Source organism: Saccostrea echinata, unplaced genomic scaffold (genome assembly GCF_033153115.1).
Source record: "Saccostrea echinata isolate AGI-Se365-2 ecotype Australia unplaced genomic scaffold, CSIRO_AGI_Sech_v1 ptg000013l, whole genome shotgun sequence".
Lineage (NCBI taxonomy): Eukaryota > Metazoa > Mollusca > Bivalvia > Ostreida > Ostreidae > Saccostrea > Saccostrea echinata.
The window spans coordinates 2,587,984-2,613,913 of NW_026889762.1; the positions used below are offsets into that span (position 1 = coordinate 2,587,984).

Consider the following 25,930-nt stretch of genomic DNA (forward strand, 5'->3'; position numbering starts at 1 on the left):
ACATATAATCAGTTATTTTTGTCTCATTTTTATTTATCTACCACTTACAAGTCTACCTGATCATTAAAACTATGAAAGTACTTTCTGTATTATACAATAAGAATTCTTGCATAATTCTCTTTTTCTATTTGCCTTTCACGTACATTAATTATGGTGTTGAATTATCTAAAGTAAATGGCAAAGGGGAATAACTCCTTTCAGTAGAATACAAATTAATACAGCCTGGCCAGGACCAGAACACTTAACTAAATGGTCCAAGATGTTCAAAAATCTAATAAAAATACCCTTCCTTATAAAAACTTTTACTCTGTTTGCCTCAGATGTGCCCAGGTGCAGAGAAGATTTTTAAAGAAATAATGCATTTTTACTAAAGATTCACTATATTATCAATAGAGCCCCCCCCCCCCCAAGAAACACCAGAGCCTCTGACCCTGGGACCATAAGTTTGCTCATAATAAGTAATCACTTTGTTTATCTGCTTAACACTAAGGAGCAAACAGGATTATCTAATAGAATTAATGCATTTTCACTCTATTATCAAGAGCCCCACCCTTACACCAGCACATCTGACCCAGGGGTCATGAAATTCACTACTCTGGAAGAAGCACTCTTGCTCATCATAACTATACACTTAGCTTCTTAGGTTTTTAACCAGAAGCAGAAAAGAATATTTTGTAAGAAAATTTGCTTTTACACTTTATAATCGATAGAAGCCCCCCCCCCCCCCCCCCAAGCACCAGAACCCTTGAACCTGGGGTCATGAAATTCACAATTTTGGAAGAGGCATCCTTGCTTAATAATAACAATGTACTTTGTTTGTTTATATAATACCCAGCGGCAGGAAAGAAGATTTCAAAGAAATAATTCACCTTCACTATAGGATCTATATAGCCCCGCCCTAGCACCAGAAGCCCTGTCCCCGGGGCCATGAATTTCACAATTTTGGAAGAGGCATCCTGGCTTATCATAACTATGTATTTAATTTGTTTCAATAATACCCAGGAGTAGAGAAGAAGATTTTCAAAGAAATAATGCACTTTCACTATATGAATTATAAAGCCCCGCCCTAGCAGCAGAACCCCTGACCATGGGGCCATGAATTTCACAATTTTGGTAGAGGGCTCAATGCTTATTACAATCATCCAACTGTTTGCACATTTTGGATCGGAGGTTGTGCTGTATACGAAATATTGAAAAATAGCATCATATTTTGATCATTTTTGAAGAAATATTCGGGATATGTGAATAATGACGCAAATCTTGACGTCATAATGCATTAACTAGCGATAAAATTATGTCATTTTTAGTAGAAATTCAGTCACCAAGTGTTCTAGTGATATTTATCGCCTTGTCGACTAAAACTATGCAGTTTTCATTTTTCAGAAATTTACAGGGCCAGAAAAGACCCTAAGTGGCCCTTGCTCTTTTAGGCCTAGGTCCATAAAATCTGGTGAGTTGATGCATCTAGAGGGTGAGGTGAATAATCATGGATCATGGAGTTCCAGACAGATGTATCATATGTACCACAGTCATGCACTTTCATATTAAGAATTTTTGTCTCTGTAGGTATAAAATTTAAATTGGCCCATGGGTCTCTTGCATTGTGTGTTACTTATATAGATACTGGTGTTGCTGTGTTGCATGGTAACATATATGTGATATCCTTTGTATCCTGTATGTATATTATATTTCTGTTTATTATATCATATTTTGTGTGTTATACGGAGATTATACAGATAGTTGTTGGTGGTGTCACCGTGTCATTGATAAATGTGGCACCCTATGCAGCCTGTGAATATACCGTATATACTCGCCTAAAAGTCGGTCTGCCTTTAAGTCGGTTGTATTTTTTAAGCTTAAATTAGAGGGATTGACCCGCTAAAATACCAGTCTTTTTATAACTTGCATATACATGTAAATCGGATAAAGAGTTTTGGACCAAAGTTTAACTCCCAAAAACAAACTTATAGGCGAATATATAATATATAGTAAAACTTGTCTAATTCGGACACCAGAGAAATTGGCTGGATTGGACAACATTCCAGGTTAGACATCATATGACACAAGTGAATTCACTGATAGGGCTTTAAAGATTACATCATATCAGGCAAGATTTTGAAATACACAATATCTGGATTAGGCAAGTTTCACTGTATTTCTGTTTATTGTATATAGAGGATATTCAATGTTTTGTAGATGAATATGGAATTTATTTCACGAGTGGAACAGGATTTTTTGATATTTTCACGAGTGAAATAAATTCCATATTCATCTACAAAACATTGAATTTTCTGTTTATTACATTTTCTTCGATTTTGCCTCTGTCTTTTCTTAACACAGTGTCATAGGCTTGACGTCATAGTTGAGCGTTTGAGACGTCATAGCTTAGCAGTTGTGTGATTGAAAACATTACATAGCATGGATTTTAGCAACATATTTGGGAAGAAATTTGCAGGTTTAGTTCTATCAAGATGCTTAGTTACTATCTCAATCTTATGACAGGCCAAAAATTATTTTTTACTTTCTTTGATAATCCTTTCACACTGTGAGAGAATATCATTTATGTATCCTTTCACACTGTGAGAGAATATCACTTTTATTCAATAAATAAATCACAGTATTTCACTGTTGAAAATGTAATAAAATACATTATTTTATATGTTATACACATAGAACTTTGTCAGTGGTGTGGCTGTGTTGGTAACAGATGTGGCAGCCTATGCATCCTGTATATATTATATTATATTTCTGTTTATTATACATTATCTGTGTGTTATACAGTCAGTGGTATCATCATTTATGTTATACAGATAGTAGTCAGTGGTGTCATTATTTGTGTATTATATACAGATAGTAGTCAGTGGTATCATTATTTATGTTATACAGACGGTTGTCAGTGGTGTCATTATTTATGTTATACAGATAGTAGTCAGTGGTATCATTATTTATGTTATACAGATAGTTGTCAGTGGTGTCATTATTTGTGTGTTAAATACAGATAGTTGTCAGTGGTGTCATTATTTGTGTGTTATATACAGATAGTTTTCAGTGGTGTCATTATTTGTGTTATACAGATAGTTGTCAGTGGTATCATTATTTATGTTATACAGATAGTTGTCAGTGGTATCATTTTTTATGTTATACAGATAGTTGTCAGAGGTATCATTATTCATGTTATACAGATAGTTGTCAGTGATGTCATTATTTGTGTGTTATATACAGATAGTTGTCAGTGGTGTCATTATTTGTGTTATACAGATAGTTGTCAGTGGTATCATTATTTATGTTATACAGATAGTTGTCAGTGGTATCATTATTTATGTTATACAGACAGTTGTCAGTGGTGTCATTATTTATGTTATACAGATAGTTGTCAGTGGTGTCATTATTTATGTTATACAGATAGTTGTCAGTGGTATCATTATTTATGTTATACAGACAGTTGTCAGTGGTATCGTTATTTATGTTATACAGATAGTTGTCAGTGGTATCATTATTTATGTTATACAGATAGTTGTCAGTGGTGTCATTATTTGTGTGTTATATATACAGATAGTTGTCAGTGGTATCATTATTTATGTTATACAGATAGTTGTCAGTGGTATCATTATTTATGTTATACAGATAGTTGTCAGTGGTGTCATTATTTGTGTATTATATACAGATAGTTGTCAGTGGTATCATTATTTATGTTATACAGAGTTGTCAGTGGTGTCATTATTTGTGTTATACAGACAGTTGTCAGTGGTGTCATTATTTATGTTATACAGATAGTTGTCAGTGGTGTCATTATTTGTGTTATACAGACAGTTGTCAGTGGTATCATTATTTATGTTATACAGATAGTTGTCAGTGGTATCATTATTTATGTTATACAGACAGTTGTCAGTGGTGTCATTGTTTATGTTATACAGATAGTTGTCAGTGGTATCATTATTTATGTTATACAGATAGTAGTCAGTGGTATCATTACATGTATTCATGTTATACAGATAGTTGTCAGTGGTGTCATTATTTATGTTATACAGACAGTTGTCAGTGGTATCATTATTTATGTTATACAGATAGTTGTCAGTGGTGTCATTATTTATGTTATACAGACAGTTGTCAGTGGTGTCATTATTTATGTTATACAGACAGTTGTCAGTGGTATCATTATTTATGTTAAACAGATAGTTGTCAGTGGTATCATTATTTATGTTATACAGATAGTTGTCAGTGGTATCATTATTTATGTTATACAGACAGTTGTCAGTGGTGTCATTATTTATGTTATACAGACAGTTGTCAGTGGTGTCATTATTTATGTTAAACAGACAGTTGTCAGTGGTATCATTATTTATGTTATACAGATAGTTGTCAGTTGTGTCATTATTTTTTATGTGTTATACTGATAGTTGTTCGTGATGTCGTTAACTTGTGTTAAACTGATAGTTGTCAGTGGTGTTATTTTGTGTATTATACAGATAGTTTTCAGTGGTGTGGCGGTGTCAGATGTGGCGGCCTATGCCTCCTGTACTATGTTAGCGGCGTTCCTGAAGTCCAGCTCTGACCAGACACAGGACATGATTTCTGCCTGTATACAGTTCCTTCAGGATAAAGCGTTTGTGTCTCTTCAAAAATCTCAAATAGAAGGTTAGCAAAGTCATTCTCTTCATGATAACAAACATTTTGCTATTCAAACATTTTAGTTGGTGCTTTTAAATGTCCAGCTGACTTTCCTTTTGTTATTTCCCTGATTTATGAAAATAACATCAATTTTTGAATCACTAGTCCATTAATAGATTAATACATGAAATACATATCATTGAATTCATCTTATAATTAAATGATTCAATGATTCCTAGGTCTTTGATCGACTGAAATATGATAAAACACTTGTTTTTCTGTGTCAATTACTACCTATCAAAGTACAATATTCACCTTGCTCTGTAAGCTGGGTAAATTTATCGCACTCCTTGGGTAGCCTCAGTTAAAAAGTTATCGTTGTTTAGAAGTAACTAGAATTTCATCCATGAGTAAACTCATAAAAGAAACTAGGTTTTGTGACTAATTTATATTTTTATATATCAGGTGTTAAAACCTCATAATTACTATATTTTTTAGCTGTTAATCACTTCCGACAAATTGATTGTTATAGATGGTACGACTGTGACAACCGAGGAACAGTTTGTTCCCACTCGGCTAGGTACAGCTGTACTAGCTTCCAGTCTGTCTCCAGATGAGGGTCTGTGTTTGCTGAACTCCAGAAAGCTCGACAGTGTTTTGTTCTGGAGAATGAACTCCATATAGTCTATCTAGTGAATAATGTGCTAGACAATGTTTTGTTCTCGAGAATGAACTACATATACTCTATCTAGTGAGTAATGTGTGAGCTAGTGTTAAGTTCTGGAGAATGAACTACATATACTCTATCTAGTGAGTAATGTGTGAGATAGTGTTTTGTTCTGGAGAATGAACTACATATACTCTATCTAGTGAGTAATGTGTGAGATAGTGTTATGTTCTGGAGAATGAACTACATATAGTCTAACTAGTAAATAATGTGTGGTGTAGTGTTTTGTTCTGGAGAATGAACTACATATAGTCTATCTAGTGAGCAATATGTGAGGTATTTTATTCTGGAGAATGACATGAATGATAAGGGAGTATAAAATTATGTCTGTTGATATCAAATTTAAAATGCCACAAGATTTTAAAAACACTCTGTAACATTTTCATGAATATAGATTAATCATTCCGTGTTTTTTTTTCAAATATGAAACAGATGTGTCAGACTCAGTGTTATCTTTTATTTCAAGCTCACTTGGAGATATCGAGTCGACATATGTATGGAAGTAACTATTGTTAATTGATTATACGTCATCGATATATCTAAATGTCGAGTTGAAGGACACAGCGAGTGTTTCCTTCTTCTCATGTAGAAGTTTTTGAACAAATTCTGCTTCATATGAATACAAAAAAAGGTCTGCTAATAAGGGGGCGCAATTGGTACCAATGGAAATTCCAACAGTTAAGACATGATCCCCAAAAACTACATAGATATTGTCAATCAGAAACTCAAGCTTCTTTTTAATATCAACTTCAAAGTACTTGTGTATACAGATTTTTTTTAAAATAATTTCGCAAATGACCAATGACAAGGTAAGTATATTAACGAGTTCGATTTTTATTAAAAAGGAAGCTGTCTTTGATGTCAAAAAGCTTGGACTTAGATTTATGGGGAATGTTTGTATAAAGATTTAAAAAGTTGTACGTTTTGATGTTATCGATTTTGTTATAACTTTGTGATTTCAAATTTTCTAAATGTTCCTTGGAATTGTTAAGTATCCACATCTGATTTACATCACTTCTCTAATATACTGTTGAACAATACTCCCTCCGGAAGTTTCTCCTTAACTGACGTAAATATTTTGATAGAAATCATTTGCCGACCGCTTTCTCTTTAATTGTCATGATCAGGTAAACAGAAAACCCGTAGGTAGTTCATTGTGAAAATAATGGCCTTACCATTTGTTTGTTTTCATTTGTTTGTTTAACGTCCCTTCGAGAATTTTCACTCATATCAAGATGCCACCACTTGCCGGTGGAGGGCTGTAAATTAAGACCAGTATTCGGAACTTACGCCTATGAGAAGTGAGTGATCTCATTCGAGCATCTACTGTGACATGGGATTACGGTTCATAGGTTCTCATCCGAAGGACCGGTCTGCACGTCCCGCAGTAGGATTTGAACCCACGACGTAGGGATCAACTCCTTACTCGGCGACTCTAGAGCAAACTCTCTAACCACTTCGCTATGCAGGTGACCCTTAAAGTTTGTATGAAAAACATTAGTCAACATTCGATCTAACAAAAGTGTTTCAAAGTATTTCCTTAGAAGAATATATAAATCTGTTGATGTTTAGCAAGCCTTACTTTATTTATTGTCTATACATACTGGATTCAAGTATCTGAGGATATTTAATAAAATTCCACTTTGACGATCGATAACTTCAGTGAGAGTAATGCGCAACTGTAAAGGATTGAAATTCAACGAAATCAAACAATCTATAAAACCCTTTTTTAAATTACAAATTTATACATATATACAGTGTATATTCTTTTTTACTCCAGAAACAAATCTCATATACATAAATTTTAAACCATTCGTTTTTACTTGAACAAACGTTAATAGATGATACTTCAAGTGAAGTTATTACATACGTGTTTGAAGAAATCGTCTTTTAATGGAGTTTATTAAATACTGGATGAAATGTGAATATAGCTAACTGTGACCATTTTTTAATGTCCAACTATACATTACAAAGTGAAGAGGAGCAAAAACAGACCTCTGAAGACACCATATTGGAATCTACCCTGTCATTCTAACCTAAAAACAAACAAGAGGCCCAAGGGCCTTAACGGTCACCTGAGTATTATACAACACTGTAAAGGATCCATAGAAGTATAAAACAAAATTAACTGACAGACGAAGCAATGTTGCCCAAGAATTTCAAAATTCTGGTAAAAATACCCTTGCTTATTGTAATGTGCTAGACTCGAGTGATCTCCTTGAGATCATACTTGGTTTTCCAAAGTCTTACAGGGATGATAATGAATGTAAAATATTAAAAAAGAATGGACACTTGCCTATTCTGTAAGGTATTCAATATAAACAGACATTTTTTGTCACTTGCCTAGTGCTACAATTCAGTACACACAGACTTGGGTATACAATGTGGCTATTTGCCACTTGTCACTATCTACAATAAGTCACCCTTGCCCAGCTCTCTTTGATTCTTTGTTCACTTTAATAGAGCATAAAACAACTATATCCAGTCTTTTGTCTATCATGACTCTTCTACCACTGACAATAAATTACAATGTAGATCACCTCAGTGTAAACATACAATGTACACTTACAACTTTTGCTAAATATATAATAATCTTTATGTCAATCTTTTATACTGCTTTTCAGGCAAGAATCTGACTTTGAGCATGCTTTGCTCATTTAAACCAAACATTCATTTTTATTTTGTTTCTATCCTTTCTTGTATTCTCATTCAATCAAATAACCTGTTAATTAAAGTATATGCAAAGATTTCTTGATTAACAACATTTAGCAAAGGGGAGTAACTCTCATTTGCTTCACTTATCATAATTGTGTACTCTGTTTGCCTCTTAGATACCCAGAAGCAAAAAAAGGCACATTTACTTGTAATTATATCTTATACATTTACATTGATATTATTGCATTTAGTTTGCTTAGTACTCATTGGCAGAGGAGAAGATTTTCAAAGCATTAATGCTAATTAATCAATAGAGCCCCACCCAAGTGCAAGAACCCCTGACCCGACCCAGGGGCCATGAAATTCTTAATTTTGGAAGAAGCATCCTTTCTCATCATAACTATGTATTTAGTTTGTCTTATTAAAACCAATTGGCAGAGGAGAAGATTTTCAAAGCATTAATTTACTTTCAGTACCGTATATACTCACCTATAATTCGGTCTGCCTATAAGTTGGTTGTATTTTTTAAGCTTAAATTAGAGGGATTGACACTCTAAAATACAAAATCTTTTTATAACTCGCGCATAAGTCGGATAAAGAGTTTTGGACCAAGGTTTTAACTCCCAAAAATCCGACTTGTAGGCGTGTATATACAGTATATAATAAATAAGCCCCCCGCCACCACCCTCAAATGGTACACCTGACCCAGGGGCCATGAAATTCATAATTTTGGAAGAGGCACTCTTCCTCATCATAACTATGTAATTAATTTAGCGGCTTTATACCCAGGAGCAGAGGAGAAGATTTTTAAAGAATTAATGTATTTTCACTACGCAGGTGTGTTAAGGAAGCACTATGATAATCTGACTTGACTGAATCAGTGATACAATATGACGTCAAGTTTAGAAAACAAATTTTCTTAATATTGTTATTTAGAGACAAAGTTTAACTCCTGAAAATAAACAGAAACGTGCAAATATTGACAAGAATCAAATGTTTTTATTTTATTATGCTGTATCTGTCACTTGAATTAAAATCTCCGACCGATGACGTCATAACTGTTCAACAAGTAACTTGAGAATTGATCATGTTGTGTAACGAGAATTTGGCTAAGACGGCATGTAAAAAGATACGTAAAAGGGGTTTAGAAGCAAATACCGTGAATATTGTGTGTTATTCATGTGAAGTTAAAGTTTGTTAAACAGGTATGTTGATTTTTTTTCATCGATTATATCTTCTATTGAAGACAGTCAGCTATTTACGTATCCCCGTTGGCCTTTCCTCTGTCATTTGTGACAACAATAATGCAAAAGAACAACACTAAGCTGGATATTTAAAAACATAAGATTTGTACATATCGAAAGCTTGTGTTCTAAAATACTTGGAAAGTGCTGCTAGAATCGTGAGGTAAACATGGTTTGAAGAAATATCTCGGGTTATATGTATATAATGCAAAACATCGGGTAAGGTTTCGTGCAAATATGTGGAATAATTATTTTCCCGACCGGACAGTGGGATTCTAGCAGCACTTTTTAGGCGTAAGAGATGTTTTTCAACTATATTATTTACTTAAAGAAAATATTTAACTCCGGGGTATTGTTGTTCTGTGAACTTTTTTTATTAAGGAATATTTTGCTATTAATAGCAGTCACGTGATGACGTCGAGGTGATGCACTACTTGGCCTCAGACACTCCGTGTCTTTATATAATAGTTAAAAATAGTTTACGTTTTATCGGCGACTTTGACAAATTATCAATCTTAATTTTCTTTAAAAAGTCTAAATTTCTCGAGAAATGATTTGTATGCTTCCTTAACATACCCGCGTATATAATCATTAGAGCCCCGCCCTAACACTAGAACCCTTGACCCAGGGGCCATGAAATTCACAATTTTGGAAGAGGCACTCTTCTTCATTATAACTATATACTTAATTCATCGGCTTAATACCAAGGAGTAGAGAAGAACATTTTCAACGAATAAATGCATTTTCACTATATAATTATTAGAGCCCCGCCCTAGCGCCAGAACCCCTGACCCTCGGGCCATGAAATTCACAATTTTGAAAGAAGCACTCTTGCTCATCATAACTATGTAATTAATTCATCGGCTTAATACCCAGGAGCAAAGGAGGAGATTTTCGAAGACTTAATGGATTTTCACTATATAATCATTAGAGCCCCGCCCTAGCGCTAGAACCCCTGACCCTGGGGCCATGAATTTCATAATTTTGGTAGAGGGCTCAATGCTTATTACAATCATGCCAACAGTTTAACTGCTTGATATCCAGGAGTAAAAAAGAAGATTGCATTAATTTTAGTGGTTTTTGCCCCACCCCTCAGGCCCCAGGGGGGCAGGGACCATGAAATTCACAATTTTTGTTTTACTTTACCCATAGATGCTTTATGCCAAAATTGGTTGAAATTGGTTGAGTGGTTGCAGAGAAGAGGCTGAAAATGTTCAAATGTTAATGCACGACGACGGATGGAAACGGATAGCAATAGGTCACCTGAGTTTACTCAGGTGACCTAAAAATATATAACCACTGTATCTACCATGAATTTTTATTATGTTCATGATAATGATGATGACACCCTGTAACATCAAATTATCATTTTATCGCAAGAAATTTCCGACACAATATGCTGAATTCAATGTATTTTCAGTAATTCTGTTCTCCTTGATCCCATGTGTTTATACAATTAAGAAGTGTATATAAAAAGAACTAGAACTGTCCAAATGGGACAAATACCCCCGCTGGGTTTTTCAGAGAAGGTACCAAATCACTAATGTTTTCTAGATGTGAGAGGTGTTCACTCATTATATTTTTTAATGAATGAAACTAAGATGCAGCCTAATAAAACATCAATACTAATAATTACAGTGTTTTTATTACATTGAAAAAATAGTTTGTAACTATCTGTCATCTTTGTTAGACATGACACTCTGCAAATTGATTGTTGTAAAAAAATTATCATAATTAATTATACAAAATCAAATTGATCTTAATACCTTAATATCAAACTCATTTTAAAAATGAAAGGTTGATTCCAGTAACTATGTATTTTGACAGACATAAATTACAATTAAGAGGCTTAGACAACAGAGATCTTTATTTCTTTCTGCCCAATTCCATGAGATATATATAAGACCTGCTTGATCAGAGATGCCTTTAACTGGATGCATGTCCACTCATTACTCCCAAGGGACAAATGGATTTACACTATCTGCTGTGTTATAATGTAAAAACTGTTTTAATACTTTGTGATTTTTTTTTTTTGGTTCTAATGAGTAGTTTTAAGCTGTAGTTCACATTTTTGTACAGATGTTCTAGATTCTATGTCTCAAACCTTAGACATGAACCCGAAATGACTAAGTCAATAAAAATGAAAAAAAAAAAAAACACCTGTAAAATGCAGAAAAATTATTAATAATGTTGAAAATACCAGGTACACATCTTCAAATGGTAAATAATAAGTATACATATTTTCATACAAATCTATGCAATAGTCTCTGGGAACAGATCCGGACAAAACCACATAATAAAAATGAAAAAAAAAAAAACTTGTAAAATGCAAAAAAAAATTATCCAATCATGATGAAAATAACAGGTGCACACCTTCCTATGGTGACTAATAAGTGTGCAATTTTCAGACAAATCCTTGCAACAGTTTCCAAGAAATGTCCGGACAAAATCTCTCAAAATACAGACAGATGAACAGACAGACGGACATGCTGATTCCAATATACCCCCCTAAATTTCGTTTGCAGGGGGGAGAGGTATAATAATGATCCTAGGTACAAGATTTATTGTAATCAGACTAAAACTGTAGGAGGAGAAGCCTTTTAAAACAATTTTACAGAAATTTCGATTTAATTTACCATGGCAACTTCATTCAACAAAATCAAAATGCTGAAATAATGACAAATATGTATCTCAGTGTTGTCCACTTGTATGCCAAGTTATACTGAAATCAAACGAAAATTGTAGGAGGAGTAGCGTTTTGAAAGTATTTCAAGAAAATTTCTATTTTTAGAAACCATGGCGACACTGTTCATTGAAATCCAAAACTTGTAAAGAGAATTATATATCTTATTGTAGTCTACTTGCGTGCCAAGTTATATTGAAATCAGATCAGAATTGTAGGAGGAGTAGCTTTTGAAAGTATTTCCAAGAAATCTCTATTTTTAGGAACCATGGCACCACTAATTATTGAAATCAAAAACCGATACACAGAATTATATATCTTATTATAGTCTACTTGTGTGCCAAGTTGTGTTGATATCAGACCAAAACTGTAGGAGGACTAGCATTTTTAAAAATTGTTTACAGACGGACGGTCAGCTAGACCGACAGATGGACGGACGACGGACACTTTACTATCGCATAAGCTCTTCTGGTCTCTGACCAGTAGAGCTAAAAATGGCCCAACTCAAAAAATTTTCTTTAACTTCCAAGAAACAATATTTTTCTTTCTTTTTATTCCTGAATTTTCTCACCTTATTAATGTGCATGTTGAAATTTTCTAGGAAAAAAATTTTTCCCACTTACCTATCGACCCAAATTTTTTTTACCCTGAGTTGGGAGAGGGCAAACAAAGTAAAAGTAAACATTATTTCAAAGATTGTCTGATCGAATCACAACTATGTACATGTTACAATAAATATACATCTGTATTTAATTCACACAGAATTCTTGATCAGACCTGATTATGTTCTTACACCATTTCATTCTATGTACATCAGATTCCTCCATATCACACACATACAGTCAAATGATACTGTTTAATCTATGGCATAATAATTTAAGAAATTCATTCAAAAATCAACAATTTCATTTGATTCGGAGAGCTTATTCAAATCATAACAACTTAAAAGAAACAACTTTTCCTTAATTAAAATAGAAATTATATTATATCACAGAATATGGACCCGTTTTGTCATCAAATGATATCAAATAAAAAAAATGTCAAGATTTTTCTTCACAGCATTTTTCAAATCCACAATATTTTTGTTCAATGAAGTGTCTTGGACTCAAACGGACATTCTTAAATACAGAGTTCATAATTTACACATCTAGATCTTGCATTGTTGCCCAGGACAACCCACTTTTGACCTTCACTGGCATTTTAACAGACAAGGTCATTGCTGACTCCATTTCCTGTTTGATGACTTTGGCTGCTTGTCTCAGACATGTCTCTGACACCTCATAAATCAGTTCATCATGAAGTTGTAGAACTAAACAACATCTGTCACCTGATATATCAACAGTGGTATCTGAAATGCCAACAAAAAAAATAAGTACTTGAACTTGTTTATAAATTGTTGGGAAATAATAAACTTGTTTTAAAACAAGTTTAAAACAAAATGTGTTAGTGAAACATTGATGCCCCTGTATGACAGCTTACAGCCAAGTTAAGTTTTACAAAAATAGGTCAAACATCAAGGTCAAGGTCACAATGTCAAACAGAAATATTTTGACACAAGGAATATATAATATGAAATATGAAAGCCCTGGCACCTACCATTCAAAAGTGATGGTTAAGGTTAAAGTTCTGGTGGCCAAACAGACAGTTAGACAGACAGACAAACCAAAAACTGTATCTCTGATAATGATTAAATGAGTGATAACATGTCTGTCATTCATACAGTTCTCAGGGTTTTTTTATAAATATACATGTAAATATGCATAAACTTGCCTTGTTCCTTGTGTGAGAGGGTTTTCTGTGAGAGAGGAAATATTTCAGAGAGTCTCTGATCAATCCTGTTCATGGCGACCTTGACAAGGTCAGCAGCTGACCCCTGAACTGTGGTATTAACAGCCTGTCTCTCTGCCTGTGAGTGAAAATAAATGATCAAATTAAAACACATCGATTTTTGATTGAGAGGTTTATGCATCTTACATGATCCCTGGCATAGGCATATGCATTATTAATATGAGCCCTGAAACTGGAGGGGACTATAGGTTTCCTCTGAGTGTGTCTGTCTGTCCGTCTGTCTGTCTGTCTGTCTGTTTGTCCCCCTGTCTGTCTGTCAGTCTATCCAACTTGGTTGAGCTTGTTTAAATGAGCCCTGACATAGGGGTTTGTGTTACTTACATGAGCCCTGACATAGGGGTTTGTGTTACTTACATGGGCTCTGACAAAGGGGTTTGTGTCATGAGTCTTGACAAAGGGGTTTGTGTTACTTACATGAGCCCTGACATAGGGGTTTGTGTTTGAAATGGATGGGAGATACCGTCGTCGCCCACTGATTGTCACCACAAACTTGTCCTTTACACATTTATCTACTGTGTTCTTCAGGTAGCGCCTCATTCCTGAAACATATTTGAGTATGTCACAATCTTAATCCATTTTAATGTCTTTCAATCCTATCACTGTATGAAGTTAAGATCATACCCAGGTATTTGGACTTGAAGGTCTGCATGAAAACTGCTGCATCATTTTCATCCACTCCCAGTGTCTCACCTAGTGCCTTGGCTCCAATACCATAGATCATACCATAGCAGATCTGTATAAAGAAAATACCATAGATCATACCATAGCAGATCTGTATAAAGAAAATACCATAGAGCATACCATAGCAGATCTGTATAAAGATAATACCATAGATCATACCATAGCAAATCTGTATCAAGAAAATACCATAGATCATACCATAGATGATCTGTATAAGGACAACAATACCATAGATCATAGCAGATCTGTTAAAGACAAAAATACCATAGATCATACCATAGCAGATATGTACAAGACAACAATAACATAGATCATACCAAAGCAGATCTGTATAAAGACAACAATACCATAGATCATACCATAGCAGATCTGTATAAGACAACAGTAACATAGATCATACCATAGCAGATCTGTATAAAGACAATTCCATAGATCATACCAAAGCAGATCTGTATAAAGACAACAATACCATAGATCATACCGTAGCAGATCTGTATAAAGAAAAGATGACTATGTACTTTGATGGTTACTTGAAAATCAAATCCGTTTCAACATACATGTACATATGCTGTCTTGGACTTGAGTCCTGCTGGTGCTAAGTTCTTTTCTTTTTAGCTTCGTTATGAAATTGTCCTAAATACTATAGCCTTGTATCATTTGTTTGACAAGCTGTCTCTTTTCAATCTAGATATATCAACCTTATCACTCTGTGTCATTTGTTCAATATCTAGTCTTCCCTCTCTTTTATATAATGTGGTCCTTGTTTAAATTAACTTTTCAACTAAATGACCTTGTCTCTCATATGTAGCCTGCTGTCAGTATTTAGATTGACATGACCTTGTCTCAACTGATTTAGCTATCACTCTCTGTTTAAACTTACCTTTCGACCCCGTGACCTTCTCTCACCTGATTAGACCACTGTCCCTGTTTAGATTGACCTTTTGACCCTGTGACCTTTTCTCACCTGTTTCTCTGACCTTTTGACCCTGTGACCTTCTCTCATCTCTTTAGTTTGACCTTTTTAACCTGTGACCTTCTCTCACCTGTTTAGCCTGCTGTCTCTCCTCTGCAGTGACCTCCTCCACGCTGATTGATTTCCACTGAGCTGTGATCAGTTTGAAAACATCCCCATCACCGTTCAGAATCTGTATCAGCTTGGCATCTTGCGATAGGTGTGCAATCATGCGTAACTCCAATTGAGAATAGTCAGCTGCCAGCAAAACTCCCCCTACGTAGTACAGATACATATATATCATAATTAATTAATTTAAACTTTACCATTAATTCACTATGAGTCGCAGCCAGGAAGAAATAGTCAGCATTATTCAATCTAACCATTCTTTCTTATGTATTCAAAAATGCATGAATAAAAATGGCATGTAGTTAAGTCAAAGTTAGGTAACTATTTCTCCAAAATCTTAAGTATACTGTAAACCAACTTTTATCTGCAGGTTTTTACAACCTTATTTTGCATACAAATATTTCTAACTGGGACATTTATTTAATTTTTTAATGTTAAATATTTTCGCAGTTGCAAACATGAACTTTGAAACTGATGAAATGCAACTAAAAATTGTCTTGAATAATACAATGTACTGGGTTTACTGTATATCAATAAGTAATGTTACCTGGGAAAGGAATGAAGGCATGTCTCATGCTGACATTGAATGAAAGATCAGCTGACATCTGAGGAAGAACTCTGCTCTGGTTCCTTAAAGAGTTACGGGTCTTGCCAATAGGACTAGCAAACTCCATCTGTTGGTTGATCTCCTTTGGCACTGTAAAATACACACAGGTCTACTTAAACACACCCAACAGTTCACAATACATAAACAAGAGGCCCATGGGTCACATCGCTCACCTGAGCACATTGGCAAGGCAAAAACACAAATCAGTTCAGTATTGAAAAGATAACCAGGAGGGGGGGGGGGGGGGGGCTTGAATTTTAAACTACCTGATGTTGCTTCCATGTCAATATAACAAATGGCTTTGTTGTACTTGAGATTTTAAAAAAAATTTCCCATATATTCCTTTGTAAAAATTTGATCCCCCATTGTGGCTCCTTCCTATCCCAGGGGTCATCATTTGAACAAACTTGAATCTACACTACCTCAGGATGCTTCCATATCAATATGACTAAACATAGCTTTTCTGCTCTTGAGAAGAAATATTTTTTTCTATATGTTCTTATGTAAAACTTTCGATCCCACATTGGGCCACACCCTACCCCCAGGGGTCACCATTTGAACAAAACTGAATTTACACTACCTGAGGATGCTTCCACATCAAAATGACTAAACATGATTTTCAGTTCTTTAGAAGAAGATATTTTCCTATATGTTCCTATGTAAAATTTTCGATCCCCTATTGTGACCCCATCCTATCCCCGATTGTCATCAATTTAACAAACTTGAATCTACACTATCTGAGGATGCTTCCAAATCAAAATGACTAACCATGGCTTTGCAGTTCTTCTTCAGAAGATATTTTCCTATACATTTCTATTTAAGACTTTGATCCTCCATTGTGACCCCACCCTACCCCAGGGGGTCATGATTTGAACAAAACAGAATCAACACTACCTGAGGATGCTTCCACATAAATATGATCAATCACGGCTTTGATGTTCCTGAGAAGAAGATTTAAAAGATTTTTCCTATATATTTCTATGTAAAATTTTGATCCCCCATTGTTGCCCCGCCTTACCCCCGGGGGTCATGATTTGAACAAACTTGAATCTACACTACCTGAGGATGCTTCCATATAAATATGACTCATCATGGCTTTGCTGTTTTTGAGAAGAAGATTTTAAAGGTTTTTCCTATATATTTCTATATAAAACTTTGATCCTCCATTGTGGCCCCACCCTACCCCTAGGGGTCATGATTTGAACAAATTTTAATCTACACTACCTGAGGATGCTTCCACATGAGTTTCATCTTTCCTGGCCCTGTGGTTCTTGAGGAGAAGATTTTTAAAGATTTTTCCTATATATTTCTACGTAAAACTTTGATCCTCCATTGTGGCTCCACCCTACCCCAGGGGGACATGATTTGAACAAACTTAAATCTACACTACCTGAGGATGCTTTCATATAAATATGACTCATCATGGCTTTGCTGTTCTTGAGAAGAAGATTTTTAAAGATTTTTCCTATATATTTCTATGTAAAATTTTGATCCCCCATTGTTGCCCCGCCTTACCCCCGGGGTCATGATTTGAACAAACTTGAATCTACACTACCTGAGGATGCTTCCATATAAATATGACTCATCATGGCTTTGCTGTTTTTGAGAAGAAGATTTTAAAGGTTTTTCCTATATATTTCTATATAAAACTTTGATCCTCCATTGTGGCCCCACCCTACCCCTAGGGGTCATGATTTGAACAAATTTTAATCTACACTACCTGAGGATGCTTCCACATGAGTTTCATCTTTCCTGGCCCTGTGGTTCTTGAGGAGAAGATTTTTAAAGATTTTTCCTATATATTTCTACGTAAAACTTTGATCCTCCATTGTGGCTCCACCCTACCCCAGGGGGACATGATTTGAACAAACTTAAATCTACACTACCTGAGGATGCTTTCATATAAATATGACTCATCATGGCTTTGCTGTTCTTGAGAAGAAGATTTTTAAAGATTTTTCCTATATATTTCTATGTAAAATTTTGATCCCCCATTGTTGCCCCGCCCTACCCCCGGGGGTCATGATTTGAACAAACTTGAATCTACACTACCTGAGGATGCTTCCATATAAATATGACTCATCATGGCTTTGCTGTTTTTGAGAAGAAGATTTTAAAGGTTTTTCCTATATATTTCTATGTAAAACTTTGATCCTCCATTGTGGCCCTGCCCTACCCCCAGGGGTCATGATTTGAACAAATTTGAATCTACACTACCTGAGGATGCTTCCACATGAGTTTCATCTTTCCTGGCCCTCTGGTTCTTGAGAAGAAGATTTTTAAAAGATGCTTTTAATTTTTCACTAATTCTTTATTATCTCCCCTTGAAAGAGAGCATGGCCCTCATTTGAACAAACTTGACAAAAAGTGATCAGAAAAGCTCACTTGAGCCTTCGGTAATCATATTTAAGGTTTTGCCAAAGGTCAAGATGCACCTGCATTTTTTTAAAATATGCAAATTTTTTGAAATATTTTTTCTCAAAAAATATATTTTTTTTGAATATTTGTTTTCAAGTGAAACTTTCTATCTGTTAATCAATGATATATTTATAAACTGTAAAAGTATTAACTTTATAAACCACATAGTTTTGGAGCTATTTTAAAAATAAATTTTTGGAAATGTTGACCTTTGGCAAAACCTTAACAGCCCTCTTTACACTGCACACAAAAGAGTTCTGATCTTGTGGTATGTTTATACAGATAGAGTTATTTGTCCTTTGATATAGAATAAAATAAATTGAAATGTACATCCAATTACTAAATTTGTGATCAAATCAAGCATTCATAACATTTTAATAGGTCAAGATGAATACATTGAACACTTCATTTGCAGGTATTTTGTCCACTTAAGTAAACAACAGTGATTTCTGTTCATCAGTACTTCATTGTACTTGAACATTTTTCCTTGGGGTAAATGCAAGGTACCCTATGTTGAACATGTAATAGATAAGCTCAATATTGACACCTTTACACCCTATAAGTTTCTCACTGTCCAAAAAATCTTTTCCTTTAGTGTATAGTGGGTCCTTAAGCACCTTTTCTGCTGCTACAATCAAATCCTTGTATCACTGCAAGACTCCATCCCCAAATCTAATTTCTGACTTCTGTACTACAGAGAAAAATGACACATTCAATTTCAAACACACACCTGAGTTAGAGATCTGGAAATCTTTTGGAACGTTCTGTAGGTTAGGTTCAGATAGACTGACCCTTCCTGTGGCTGAGAAGTACTGGACATCTGTAAATATCCTGTACATCTTTAATCTTTCCACATACAACTTCTCCTTCTGCAAGGCAAACACCACCTTGGTCAGGGCACCGCTGATACGACGCCACTCAAGAAGGATCCCAGGGAGAGGGTGGTAGGGTCGGAGTTTCTCCAGGACGTCTTTACTGGTAGAAAACTGGGTCTTCTGGCGGCCTCTACGACCTGTGGGAGCCCATCTGTTAGGTTTGGTAGGCTGTCCCAGACTGCTGGGGTCACCATTAACAGGTAGCTGGAGTTCTATAAATAGCACCTGTCAAAAGGATATATGTTAATCTAACTCAGATGAATACTACCATATAAGAATCCTTATACAATATATGCCTGTTGTACCTAAAACTATGTGATGACCCTGATCAGGATTGACATTGGAAAGGTTACAGATTGTTTCTAACCTGGGACAGATCTTCTGTTGAGGTCAGAGAAAACTGGTGCCCCACTAGCTGGTATGCCTCAGCTTCAAGTTCACCTAGTCTTTCTATCATAACTGTCTTCTGTCTCTCACACTCTTCACTATTAAAACCTGTATTTGTATTAAATATATTTTGTTTTAGAGTTGACTACTAAAAAATTTAATCATTTACCCAATTCACAATGAAGAAGCTGATTAGTCTCAAAAAATCTGAGCTTCTAGTTGAACAATATTAATGATCTTTAAATCAACAATAAATCCTCATCAAAAAGATGCTTGTTTTTGTGAATGTATATAGAATCGCTGTCTTTCCTTTATGAAATACATATTAACGACTCTATAAACATGACAAAGTCCTTACCAAATCCATTCATCTCCATACGAGACAGAGTAATAACAGATGGCATCTCAATGTCCTGGAAGGCAGTCATCAGGTTCTCTTTGGCCAGACAGAGTGTGAGATACTGCATTAAGTGGGTCAGTAGGACTGCCTCAGTACAGGCCCGAAGTCGACCCGTCCCAGGGTTCTCGGGGGACATTCCTAGGCTCCCATAGCCCACTCCACCACCGATACCTTCAAAGAAATATAGATACAGCAATTCACCTATTATTCTTAAATACCAACACTTAACCAAATGCTATTAAAATTTCTATAATTAACCTTCTAGGAGAATTGCTTCTAAAGGGAGATAATCATGAACCATGCGATGAAGATTCTTCTCCTTAGCTCCTGGGTCCATTATCCAACTGGCTACTTTCGGGTCCTGAAACTTTCCCTGGCAACATATACCACAACCTCTCTCTAGTGTCCCATAGCAGGACTTGGCATCCATAGCTAACACCGTATAGTTGTTGTGTTCTTCCAGTGACTGTTTAATGGCTGCAACACGAGCTGACACTGAGAGAGATTTATCAAGGTCAGGGGGTGAGAGGTCAAGGTCATCTTCATCTGAAGAAAATCATGTAAACATTTAACTTTATAACCTGTATATATATATATATGTATTTGCATACACTGTTTAAAACTCATGCACAATAATTAATCAATTTAAAGAAGATTGATTGACTGTATTTTGTTTAACGTCCCTCTTGAGAATTTTTCACTCATATGGAGACGCCACCACTTGCCGGTGGAAAGCTGCAAATTTTGTCCTATACTTGGCACTTACGGCCACTGAGCAGTGAGGGATCTTTTTTGTGCCAGCACCCACTGCGACACGGGACCTCAGTTTATACAGTCTCATCTGAAGTACCGGTCTCCATGTCCCACAGTGTAATTTGAACCCGCAACGTAAGGATCAACTCCTTACTTCGCGACTCTAGAGCAGACGCTCTAACCACTGCGCCACACGGGCGACTATTTAAAAAAGAAGTCTTCTCTATAATCATGAATAGTTATTTATACTCCAAATTTTTCTTTATACATGTTACATCCCTTCATATTAATTAAGTCAACAAACTTGCATACCCTCTGCATTCCCTGGGGTCAAGGAAATGAAATAAGCATCTCTGTCTTCCCAGCTGACTGACACACCTGTAACTAACAGGTCAGTTCCCATAACAGGTAATCCAAGGGAGACTACTCCAGGTTCTGGGTCTGTAACATTGAATTTTAATAATACACGTGTTTATTTCTTTCTGCATAAAGAAAGATCCAAAGATTCTAATAAAAAAGAATCAATTTTTACCATAAATATAATTTCATTTGGAAACAACTACATGGGTCATATTATTGTTATGAACCTACTGAATGAAATCCAATCAGAGCAGGTACTTGTTGCTCAGGATAAGAATGTAGATCATGCCTAGAACTATCCAACCCAAAATGTATCATCCTTGCAAATATATTCAATGTTATTTAGGAATAGACATGTTCACAAAAACTTCATTCTTTGAAGAATGTGATGAGGTTTAGAAGCAGTTTCAACTATCTTTAAAGGAATAAACTCATGACCACAAGAAGTAGTAGGCAAGTTCGCAAAGAAAAGTAAATTCAGGATTAAAAATACTCTTAAAAAATGCAAAAACAAAAAGGAAACAAACAAAACAAGACTAAAGGAACAAAATAACAACAAAAATTTTTAATTATTTTGAAAGAAAATGTCAACTTGCCTATATTTGCATACCTTTGTTACTTTTGTCTGTCGTTCCTCCTTCGGAAAATTTGGCTCCTATTTGTCCTCTAGCAGAGGAGGACACTGAGGAGGAAGGCTTGGTCCTACAGGCCACGGATAAAGAGAACAAGGACTGTGTCCTCCATTCAGCAAGGAATGTCTCAAATAACCTATGATCAGCACACACATCTATAATAGTGAAGGTCCCCTGAGAAGGAGGGAGTCCTGTCTCATTAGGGTCCACTATAGGCCCCCTCTCTTCATAAGGCACTTCACCATCTTCAGGTGCATTTTCCAACCTATTTTCACTGTTTATAATCATTTGTAATTTCCCTTTGTTCTTTGAACAATTATCCACTACCATATTTTCATCTTTCTTTGAAGCTCCAGTGGTGTCAATACATTTTCTGACCCTTCCATTTCTTGGGCTTTGATTCTTAGACCTCAGATTATTGGGTGTTGTCTTTCTAATTGTCCTTGGAGAGTTTAGCAGACCTGGTCTTGGAGGAGTGGGAGACATACACTCATTAGTTCTGGTTTTATCCTCTTTAGGTTTTTTAACTTTACCTCCTTCAGCCTTCTCTAGACTTTTCCTTTTAGATTTTCTACCATCAGGTTTTTCTTTGATACTTGTTTTCTCTTTCGTTTTTGCATATTTAGGTTTCTGAGAAATGTCCTTTTTGGATGAAGGTGATTTTCCCACTAATGTATCAGTGTCAGTGTCTATACTGGTGTGAAGGTCATCCAGGAATGCCAATGTTCCCGGACTTAGCTTCTTGTCTTTAACTTGTGATGTCCCTTTATTTTTTAATTTAGTATATTTTGAATCACTCAATTTTACATTTGATTTATTATTGCACTGCCCCATATCACTCTTTTCTAACACTTCATTAACCATGGAAAAAGTTAATGAGTCACTCATTTCTTCTGTATTATCACTTGTCTCTTTCCCTCCAATTTTTTGTTGAGATGTTTTCACTTCACAATTTTTAAAACCCCTATTTGTTTTACTGCTCTTTGACGGAATGCCCACTTCCGAGGACTTTTTATTTTGTGTTCCATCAGGGTCCTCATTAAAAGTATCACTGAGTTCCAGTGCCAGCCTCAAATCCTGTGACAACTGGCTGTAGCCTACCTGAGTTGGACCATTTTCTTTTCTATCACTGCCATGGAAACATGCCTCCTGTCCACTAAGAAAAGGAATTCTGAGGTCCCTGTACGACTCATTTTTACTAACATCCGATTCATCATCTGACATCACACACCTCTCAAAGTTACTGGCTGGTAAGAGGTCACATGACATGTCATGTGACAACAGCAGACTGCTGCTAAGATTCAAATCTTTATCACACTTATCATTTAAATCACTTACGGCATTATCTTCAATTCTTTTTTCACTATTGACATTTTTCTTACTTTGTCTACCATCTGCAGTTTTACTAGACACAGGTATCAAACAGTTAGCACCTTTGTCCTTTATGTCACTATCCTTGCTGTTCTTTTCCTCTGTAGAATACATAGATGACTGAGCACAAATTCCAATTTCTGAAATATCTTTTCCTTGCATACATTTATCTAAATTATTCTCTACAGAATATGGTCTATCTACTTCATTAATGGGACAAATATCTGCTTTTGCTACATCTGACCCAGTTTTTTCATCATTTGTATTGGGCAATGGTTCCTGAAAGGAGTTATCCTCCTTGGATTTTGGAGATTTTCTCACAGAAGCTAATCCCGGGAAACCTACTTGACTGACATCCATCTGAGATTCAAAAACAAAACTATCTGTAAAGTCCCCTGAACAAAACATATCATCTATATCTCTCTCTTCTTTGTTTTCTTTAGGATTTTTGTCTGAATTTATATCATCCCCTTCTCTGGAACTGTTTCCAAGATGTACAATTTTGACAGTCTCCATTGATAAATGATTCATTGGATTTCTCTTCTCTAGAGGATTTTTAAATTCAGAACCCTGTATCATGGTTGAAGTTTGTTCATTATTTTTCTTTGCATTTTTCACTTGTGAAAGTTGATAGACTACTTCATTTCCCCCAGAAATTTGCTTGTTGTCTATTTTGTGATTTACATTGTGTGCTGTTTTTGCTAAACCAGATGACAATCCTGAATTTGTAACAGTGATAGTAGAAGTAACAACTGAAGATGAAGTAACTAAACATGGAGAGGGATTTCTGGTAGTGTAGGAAGGAAGACTTCTGGGTGCACTTAAACAGGAGGCAGTTGTATTCCTTAGGACTAGTGGGTGAACAAATCCTGGTATTTCCTCCATTGTGTCTGAAGAAATTTGAGACGTCATGGCAGATGATGTTTCCTTTTGTTTGAAGATTTGTTGTCTCTTAACTTCAACCAGCAGCATTTCTTTATCTGTTGCATCACAAGACTTAGAACCCTGTATCTGAGGACCAGAATAGTTTTTATCTGTGGAGATCTCTTTTTCTCCTACTGCTTTTGGTGGAACATGGTGAACTTCTGCTGTGGTTGTAAGTCTTGTGGAAGGTTTGACAAAATTTTCTTTTCCTCCTTTTACTCCATCATTTATGCTCCCCCTACTATCAGATGTGATGGTTTTGTTCATGTGTCCTTGTGTGTTCCCCTGTATTCTGATGCCAGGTGGGCTGACCAGAACAGACTTCTCCATTACTCTGGAGTCATCTCCATTTGAAATCCCAGATTTAGATAATCCAGGACTTCTCTTTCCCACTGATTTTCTTTTCCCCACTGACCTCCTTCCCTTGGGTTTTACCAAGGTCACACCACCATGATCTTGATTTAAACCCTGAATCCTCTTGTCATCTTGACATTCCATTTTACTCTGATCAAGATTTGACCCCCCTTTCTGGATGTCCCTGGATTCTGGATTTCTCCACCGGATTCCCAGTCCCCCTAGCTCCTGTTGGATTACAGATTTGGCTTCCTCTATAATGGCCTCTGCTGCTTCATGCTCTGTTGCACCTTTACGCCCCGTTAACCAGATACAGCGACTCTCTTGTCTCTTTGCTGCCTCCCAGTCTGTCTCATTGTCCTGTCTCTTGGAGCTGGAAATTAAAATTAAAATCACTTGAATATTGTCTCTATGAGCTCGGAATTAAAGTTTAACTCAATATTTATATAGACCCTGAAATGGAGGACAAGATTTGAAACAAGAGATGTTTGTGAAACACTTATGCCCTCCCTTCCGGACAATTTTTTCTAAGTCCAAGGGGCATAACTCTGTCAGAAATTGCTCGATTGTACCCAAAACAGAACTTGACCTAAGTATTCTTATGATAAATCTGTATACTAGATTTCATTTCAGTATGTGCTACCTCTGCAAAGTAAATGAACATTGGAATTTTCATAAGTCCATGGGGAATAACTCTGTCAACCATATTTCATTTCAGTATGTGCAACCTCTGGGATGAAAATGAACAGAAACTGTTGGAGGACTGACAGACAGACCAACCGACAGACAGCAGCAAAGCAATATGCCATCCCTTCTTTAAGGGTGCCATAATAAGAAATGCTTGCACATCAATGACTTATTGTGGACCTCCTTTTCTTGAAAAAAAAAATTAAAGATAATAATTCTTTATCCATCCAATAATTATCTCCCATTGAAGGGGGCTGCATGCACATTGCCCTTACTTTCTGCAAACTTGATTTTTTTTTTTTCATTGAAACATACTTTGCACCAAGTTTGATTGAAAATGGTCAAGTAATTCTGGAGATGAAGATGCAAATGTTATCATTGACATCAACAAAGAAAACAATGGATAAAATCAGAAACAACTCCAACCTTTGGCTAAGTAAAGCTAGAAAACTAAGCTAATTTCTTTGATCCTCCAAACTTTATTTCTATTTGTTATAACAGTGTTAAAGATAAAACAAAGGCACCCCAAAGCAGAGCATCCCCTCACAAAAGAGCACATCAATCACGGTGTAAATTATAACTTACGTTATAACCCATCCACTCCAACTTTGTAACAATTATACATGGGGGATAAC

At 35.6% G+C, this 25,930-nt stretch overlaps 1 protein-coding gene across 1 annotated transcript in view; it reads right to left on the reverse strand.

The window, feature by feature from the left end:
* Nucleotides 1-12,862: 12,862 nt before the first annotated feature.
* The window catches only part of LOC133186241 (DNA polymerase theta-like), a 33,986-nt gene continuing 20,918 nt past the window's right edge, over nucleotides 12,863-25,930 (reverse strand). The window contains exons 17-28 of the mRNA XM_061321471.1: nucleotides 21,938-24,981; nucleotides 21,280-21,408; nucleotides 20,473-20,760; nucleotides 20,173-20,385; nucleotides 19,795-19,922; nucleotides 19,283-19,652; nucleotides 16,075-16,224; nucleotides 15,490-15,674; nucleotides 14,387-14,498; nucleotides 14,180-14,304; nucleotides 13,688-13,823; nucleotides 12,863-13,265 (exon numbers count right to left, since the gene is read on the reverse strand). Of these exons, the coding sequence (XP_061177455.1) occupies nucleotides 13,057-13,265; nucleotides 13,688-13,823; nucleotides 14,180-14,304; nucleotides 14,387-14,498; nucleotides 15,490-15,674; nucleotides 16,075-16,224; nucleotides 19,283-19,652; nucleotides 19,795-19,922; nucleotides 20,173-20,385; nucleotides 20,473-20,760; nucleotides 21,280-21,408; nucleotides 21,938-24,981 (5,089 nt within the window). The 3' untranslated portion in view covers nucleotides 12,863-13,056. The remainder of the gene's footprint in view (nucleotides 13,266-13,687; nucleotides 13,824-14,179; nucleotides 14,305-14,386; nucleotides 14,499-15,489; nucleotides 15,675-16,074; nucleotides 16,225-19,282; nucleotides 19,653-19,794; nucleotides 19,923-20,172; nucleotides 20,386-20,472; nucleotides 20,761-21,279; nucleotides 21,409-21,937; nucleotides 24,982-25,930) is intronic.